The sequence below is a fragment of the Anneissia japonica genome, unplaced genomic scaffold (assembly GCF_011630105.1).
Source record: "Anneissia japonica isolate Jap-2015-1 unplaced genomic scaffold, ASM1163010v1 scaffold288184_len555535_cov198, whole genome shotgun sequence".
Lineage (NCBI taxonomy): Eukaryota > Metazoa > Echinodermata > Crinoidea > Comatulida > Comatulidae > Anneissia > Anneissia japonica.
In genome coordinates, this window is record NW_022698468.1 from 51,515 (window position 1) to 60,086 (window position 8,572).

At 35.5% G+C, this 8,572-nt stretch overlaps 1 protein-coding gene across 1 annotated transcript in view; it reads left to right on the plus strand.

Annotated features, from left to right (window-relative positions):
• The first annotated feature begins 394 nt into the window (after positions 1–394).
• LOC117102660 (carbohydrate sulfotransferase 14-like) overlaps positions 395–8,572 on the plus strand; it is a 22,590-nt gene continuing 14,412 nt past the window's right edge. The window contains exon 1 of the mRNA XM_033243030.1: positions 395–922. Coding sequence (XP_033098921.1) covers positions 740–922 — 183 coding nt within the window. The 5' untranslated portion in view covers positions 395–739. The remainder of the gene's footprint in view (positions 923–8,572) is intronic.

The window sequence follows — 8,572 nt, forward strand, 5'->3', positions numbered from 1 at the left end:
ATGATAGAGCTACGACCGCGCAACCTATTGTCTACTAACTACCCATTGGAAAAAAACGCAATTTTCTGAGAAAGTGAAGTGTCTTGACATCAATCTATCAATCAACACGACACAACATGTACCTGACACGTTCCATTAAAACAAAAGTTGATATATCGTCACAGATATTTTTTTTTAGTTTAACCCATATAAATTATCATGAATACAGCTTAAAAGGAAGAAAACATAACGTTGTAACGTTCAAGAAACAATCATAGGCCCTACTTTTGTTGGAAACAAATCAAATTCGAACCAGTAACCTGAACGTGTACAGTGAAAAGCGGGGTCAACGGAATGCGGCGTTTTGATTGGTTGAATCACCTACTTCCCTTTGCGATTCTTTTCCTGAAGTTTATCTGCGGGTCACAAAAAGAAACGATCGACTTCTCGTAAGTTTCAGAGCACTGTTTCGTTGGCATCGTTATACTTTTAAGACACAGCTTACATTCCATTATATTTAATATACAGTCAATAAATAGTGCTTATCTTTCAAGAATGTACTAGTAAGACCTTTAGCACATTACGGTTTACGATGTAATTTGAGTCCAATGAGCAAGTCTTGTTATTCATCAAGCAAGCCAAGAAGAAAGGCTTACAGTCGGTGCTTAGGGCAACGGAGTGTCGTGCTTAGCGCTGTGAACTGTGAATTGTAGTCAAGTTCAGCGGCCTTCCCAGGCCATCAAATTACTTTGCAGTAAACATGGCTGCATCTGTATTTCATGTCTTTCGTACTAGATCACCAAAGTCCATGCTTATTGCCATGTTCTGTGTCACTTTCGCTTTTTTCTTCGTGGTAGCGACATTTCAGGGATACACAGTGAATACCTTACAGGCCGTGCAATTGCAACTGAGACAAAACCGTCTGGAAAGGCTGAACGCTGAGGTAAGTAAATTTTACGCATAATTATATATACATTATGGCATACAACATTCAGGACTGAAGATAACGCATATAGATAGCACTTCTGAACCCACGGTTTTATTGCAAGATTCAAAGCTCGTATAGGAAGGAGATAATAAAAACAATGTAAGCTACAGTAATAAAAAGTCATCCGAACTTTCTCAAAACTGACCTCGTGGCGTTCAGACAAGAGTCAGACGCCCGGTTATCATAACATTGCTTTATTTACACGTAAGGTTCTTAAATTTCATGAATTTCATCTTCAGGAAATTAAGGTAAACAGCCAGCAGATATTGCTATGTTTCGCTACAATTTATATGTGTTGAATAGGCCTGAGGCTTATTCGTGAAAATTGTTGAGATTATGAAATGTCATTTTGGTTGATAGATTGAGCAGAAGAAGATGATATATGTTATGATAATTATGTGATTTTATCGATTATACGTAATTGATATTGCATTATTTAGTCACCAAAGAACTCTAGTTGAACTGACGAATAATAACTTAAGTTTTACCTTGTTTTTTTTTATCAAAATTTTGCGTAGTATTCTATAGTAAAGCCTTAAAACAATCAATCACCACATGTTGGATTGCTCATTTAATCGGATCAAACACATAAGGCTGCCAATAAGATTTATAACTTTGAATGAAAGAATTCTGTCTTATATTTCACTTGCAATAATAGGCCTACAAAACATTTTGTATCAATAATAACCTGATGAGAGCTAGGCAAAGCCCATCTTAACAATTCCCCCACCTCACAAAATAATAGTATTAGTAAGAAATGAGTAATTAAATAAAAAAAATATATAAATTATATTAACATAAAATTCAGATTTAAATGGAAATATTATAGGAACAGTATTGAAATTGTAAGCTAATGTCTAACCTGGCGTGTTAAATGACCAATTAAGTTTATCCTGATTAAGTTTACAGTTTTGTTGTTTGTTGTATCTGTTTATTCTGAATATACTAATTATTTATGTTCTTTACTCATAAGCTTAAAATAAGTCACTTGTTAATGGCTACACCCCTACAGTTTTCTCTTTGGTCAATTAAATACTTGTTTATTTTTTTATGTATTATTCACCTAAATCATATAATGTACATTTATTTAATGGTTTTATTATTGTTTCGGTATTTCCTTTCCTTTACATTGTACTAAGTCTAGGCCTATGCCTTTTGATTGATTGAGATGTTTATATATGTGTTTGGATGCACCATCAAAATGATGGGTGCCGCTGTTTCAAAAGCGATTTCCGAATAAATATTACTATTATTATTATAAGTGTATTTGATTCGTTAATAAATTAATCTTCATGTCTAAAATTATTAGAACCATGTAAAAAATATTTATTTACGCTAAACAAGTATTTTACAAGGCCTAGTGAGTACTAAATGAAGCAAGTAGGCCTAAAGTTTGTTAACAAATGCTTATCAAGGACTCTTCTGTATTTGTGCATTTGTATGATATAACATGCTGTTAATGACATGTGCCTTATTGATATTTTCAATAAACATTGTTAGGTAATCCCTGATGACTCATCGTTTCCTAGAATTTCACAGACCAACCAACTTTTCATCCAAACATTCCCCATAGCATTTGTTACTACTTCATATTTCTAACAACATTGGTGATTAAAATTGACAACTTTTAAATATAATAATTTGCTATTCCTGAAGAAGGCTACGGATGAATTAATTAATAAAACAGTATCTTATCCTTACACTTCATTTGTAAGGCGACGAGTTATTCACAGATCAATTAATTAAACATGGAAGTTAAATATACAGTTGTTAGTTTATTCTTTCTTGAAAACCTAAACTGTACACGAGAACATTAAAGGTCAAGGCCTTTCAGTAAAAAATGAAACAGCATGTGTATCTTCTACATTTTAGAGAGTTTTTTAGATAAGTTGAATATTAGCTTGGTTTGGCTACTACTACTACTAAATCAAGCAGAGCAAAGACTGTAGCACAAACTGAGAGAGAAGCATTATTTTATATGCAAATAAATAATTTAAGCTAAGTTCACAATGTCAGTGGACTATTCCACTATCCACTGCTCCTTGGATGTGGTTGCCAAGGTTCAAAATCGACAGCTTAAATGTATGTAAATTTGTTTGTGGGACATGCGCGTATTCCCAGTTCCAATTACTCAGATGTTAATTTTGATTGTCTGCTGGAAAGGTCCATTCTACCAAAGATTGTCTAGCAAAATCTTTGAAAATGTCGGGGTTTTTAAGAAGGACAAGATCGCCATTTTCCTCTTTCTTCTTCACAGTATACAGATAGTAGCTGGGCCTTGACCTGGCTTCAGCAAGCAAGGATATTTTTATCGACGAGCTATTTTATTGTTGAGGACAGAAGATAACCTTAGCAAGGTGTTTAAATTTGCAAAATAGAGACTATTAAAAAAGGATGTAATTATTGGCTATCACTCGAATTTATATTTTCGTTCTCGCGTAAATGAATATTCGTTTATTGGCTGCAGAAAATAGGGTATCCTTTGTTTTTACTTCTTATACCAACACCCCATCTAATAAGTATACAGTATATAGGAAATGATTAATGTCCATACATATTTATATTTTTCCATGCTGTTGTCATTATTTATGCTTCGACGTCCATCATCAAAACACACGTTTCCCATTCTTTTAGTTTAGTTTAGTTTTTATTTGGAATCACTTTTATTACAGTGGCACACATCCAGAATGATGGTGTATCCAATGTTATTTTACATGCCTAAATATGGTCATAATGACAGCGACACATCATGACCATAATAGGCTCATTAAGACTACGTATTTGGGGGTACAAACAACAGTTTTGTTTTCGTTTGTGTTTTTTGGGGGGGTTTTGTTTTTCAAAGAATTGAACAGAGTTTTAATTTAAATGCGGATGTTCATAATTACTCACGCTTACATTTAACACTTCGTTTGATTACTATTCAAGAAAGATTAACATTAACCCAACACAATATGATACAAACGTGCTCTCCATCTTCATGTGTAATATATAACGTGTGTCTATTATTACTATATTTATTATGTATTGTTAGACTCATTTCGCGCATGAATGATGTATGCTTCTTCCTGCCAAAATGATTTAGCTGTTAGCAGCCGGCTGCAATGCCAAGGGGTCCATTAGGGAGGCGGGCTAAGTGACCTGAAGCGACAGGAAATTCAGCTGGAAAGACAGTGAACCAGTGTATGTGGAAATGAACCAGTAGGTTTAAATACATGGTTTGGGTTTTTAAAAGCAATTGTTAGAAAACAGATATTAATTAATATATAAGGAAATATAAAAATTGGGCGAAAAAAATTGAAAAAAAACTGTGAAAAATACTTAAAAAGTTGAAAACATTGTACATATGAAGTTGTAAATTTGTAAAGCAATTATGTTTATCTTTAAGGTATCTATCCTTTTTACTACCGAACTGTAAGTATGGAAATCGCATCTCGTTCACTGACCTTAGAAAAATCAGTTGTACAACATATGCCTATCAAAATATTTTTCCTCTCCTGAGCCTTTCTTGAAGGCCCTGAAGCTTTCGAACCAACGAAAAGTATATTCATGATTCCATGTCACACAAGAAATCCTATATTAAATGCATGTTCGTGATACATGCACGTTGATTCAAATAGCAAAAGGTCCATAATAACAAACACAAACATAATATTATTGCCTATACATGAAACAGTAGGCTATACACACGTGTATTTTCTTCGTTATGAGAGGCTTTAAATTTTAATATGATCGCAGCTTGCTCGCCTTAGTCCCTGGGGAGATGTGATTTATTTTAGCCGTATTGCATTCGACGCGTTATGTCATGATGACTTCATAAAAAGGAAGTCAATACAATATTCAAGTTACTAAAATTATGTACAAATCGAATGTTTTTGTATGCCTTTTACAATATAACGTTTGTAGGTCTAGGTTTGATTCCGTCATCGCGGTTGTCGTTGTTCCGCAGGTTGAATGTTACGTTTTTAAACGAATTGATAATTTCCACGTGTTCTATAAAATTGCCGATATTGCACGATTTTTGGTCAGTGGCAGGAGATATATGACATTTTAATATGTTTCAGGCATGGGCCACGCGGTTGAAAGTGGGTTGCAGCTGGTCCCATAGAAACTGGATCCCTATTCAATAGGCCCTACATATTAATATATGCTTACCATGTGTGCAATAACCAGTTTTCCGGTGTTTTTCTTTCTTTTTGAATTAAAACAATACTCACCGACGGTGTGCAAATAGGCCTACAATACACTTTGAAAGTTGGAATAATCATAGATAAGATCACTGGTTTGTGTAGGCCTAGAAAGCATTTTATTTCTTACTTGGGATTCGTGCTGGTGGTAGTGTAGGCCTACCGCACGTTCTGTAGCCTATATGTCTTGCATCATGATTTTCGCTCGAATTTCAGATAGCAAAATAATTCAGCTAAAGTTTAGGCCTAATATAATTATTATTATGCCTCTTGATTTGATTTACAGTCACAGTCTCACAGCTCTTGATGTGGGGAATGTCTGCAATGTATTTTCTCGAATGATGTACAGTACTTGGGAATAGGCCTACAAATTAAAAGGTCCATGGGGCCACATTTGCGCACTCACCGAACATAAATTCAAATCCCAGCCAGGCTTTGATATTTACATTGACCTGGGGATGAACGTGCAGCTCTCGCAATTTCATTTTATTATATTCACCGAAAATAATACACCAGAAGCAATGGGAAAGGGTTCTGGACAATCTATAATTGAACTTAATCTCAAATACTGCATAGGGAAGGGATAGGGGACAGAAATGGGTGTGGTGTTCTTGCAGGCCAAATTTAAAAATTATCATGCTCGTCCTCTGCCTCATATTTTGGGCTGGTGCTTTCTTTCTTATTGCTTTCACGAGTCTAGACACACAGAAAACTCCGGCGTATTTCAAACATCCTCATACGGCAACTGGTATTGCGGGCTGACAGCTTTCCCTCTCCATCAGTTTCCGCTGAAATTTGCTGGCCCTACAGTGTTTGAGAACCAACTTCCAGCAATTTTGGAAAAATGTTCCGGGGACGCTGTAAGGGGAGAGGGAAGTGTACATCCGTCATCCGATGTAAAAAGAAAAAAATACCGGAAGGGATACATTTTTTTTTGTAGTTGGCCTTTACTTGTAAATGATAGGCCTACAAAGCGTTGTACCGCCCACACAGAGTGGAGGATGAAAAACAGGATGCCATGCGAGATGAGATTTCAACATCAATCTTAAAAACAATCCATCGATTTCTATACAATCCCTATAACAGTTCACGTTGTACTAAATTCAATTTTGAAAATTGTTTCAACAAATTTATCAACGTAGTATGATCAGGGGCAGATCAAGAACTTTTCAAACGGGCGAGGGGAAATATTTTTAAAATAGATACCGTAAGTGTGTAGCGCTTATTTCAGTACATAACATTGATATGCATTGAGATTTTAATATGTGGCAAAACGGAGGATAGGGTGGGGGTGCGTGCCTGGATCCGCGCCTGATGTGATGTGCTTTAGGTCTCCTTTGTAAGTTATAGTCACAAATATTATATTATTGTTTTTTGGAAACTCTCATAGGTGTACACTCTATCAGGGTACACGTATTGACCGTATCCAGGAAATTTAACGATATTATGACATGTGATGTCATGTGATGAGATAACAAGTTCCCCCACGTGTACAGTCATGGTCATACACACGTAAAAAAAAAAATGTGCACAACGGATTTGGATAGCTTCCGTTTTTACTGGCCTGGAATATTTAATGAATGAAAATGAAGAAATGAACACATTTTTGGTTGCATGCATTAAACACAGCGCCGTCGCATAAAAAGAATATTACATTATACACCAAATAAAATACAACCATACACAAATCATTATACAGTAATCAAGAACATTTCCTCTAAAAATCCATTAAAAACACGTATACAAGTCAGTGGTTCGGGCATTTCTTCTCATACTTCATCATCAACATCTTTACGCTTCGTCGTTGTTTGACATCGCGCGTTCTACTATTTCATGCCATTTCCTTCTGTTTTGGGCTGGGTGTGTCTCAAGTGAGCCTTTCAGAACATTTTTTCCAAGTAAGTTTTTATCATTTTAGTCTATGTTTTCTTTGGTCTTCCCACCGGTCTTTTTACATTCTTGTTGTTTTCCCGTAGAGGTAGTTTCGCAGATGTATTGTCGAGAAGTCTTATTAAATGGCCATACCAATTTAATCTTCTTTTTATCTTACTGCTGCTCCATTTTTCCAGGTTTACTATTCTGTAAATTTCATCATTTATAACTTTGTTATACCATTTGATGTTTAACATTTTTCTGAGTAGTTTTCGTTGAAAGATATCGATGTTCTCTTCCAGTGCTTTATTTATAGTCCATAGCTCGCTGTTGTAAAGAAAAAACTGAACTAATAAAAACATCAAAGATTCGTGACTTAGTAAAATATGTTATGCGTTTGTCTGGTGCAAATTTCATTTGATTGTATGTATACTTGGCCATACTTAAATGGTTTTAATTTCTATTGACCGTGAACAGTAATAATATCTATGCCTACTGTATTTTCACTATCTCCATAATTGTTTCCAAACAATTTTTTTTAACCTATAAACTTAAATAGGTTTAAATGATGATTGGATATTGTTTTCATTCACTAAAGGATAAAATAGATAAAATCGGAAAAAAGTCATTTAATAAACGACTTGCTTTCCCACGGTGTCTTCCATGGTATACGGGTATGGGCCTAGTATCATAAATTGCACACCATCAAGGTTGGACTAGATTATATTTTGATCGTCTGATATTAGAACGCACATGGGTATAATAATTTTATAGCTCCATGGCATAACCGACTTTACAGTAGGTACTGTTAGTGGTGGCTGATAAGCATTCATAGAGAGAAGGGAGTGGGACATAAACTGTTCGACAGGGACTGGCAATTTCCGACGGAGACTAACGGTGTCTAGGAACGAAGGCCTGGGCAATTGTGGACCAATTTAAGCGAAAGAAGTTTCCGAACGTGAAAAGAAAGACATCGAAGACTGCTGTACGTTTCAGCCTTTGCAACCACGTAGACGTCTGCAATTACTGAAGTGGCCTTGACACTCGGTTGTCGAGCCTGTAGGCCTATGTCTGTAGAAGACTGTAGATACTTGGTGTATTATAATACTAAAAAGTGACAAGAAAGTTTGGCGAAATCGCAGGTAGAAGTCAAAAAAACTACGGGAAAAATTAAATATCAACACTAGTATGGGCGTCGCTCGGGGTTGAATGTCAAAAAACATTACCGGTAACAGCTGGTTGAAAAATGTTGAATAGAACGTAATGATTTTATTTTTCCCTTCCAAAAAGAAAATGGACAGGTAATCCATGGCGGATTATAGGTACATAGCCTGTGATAGTTAAGTTTCCATAAGGGATCTTTATCGTGAGAAAATAAAATCCGGTTTCAGGATCATAATCCACAACCCAGGGATTAGAAAGCGATCATACAACCAATCAGTACAGCGCCATCCATGGACATAAGATAAATTTAGTAACCCCATGGCAAGATACATTATAAAAAAAATCCAAAGCACATACCGTTATTCTAATAAACGCCCCGGCC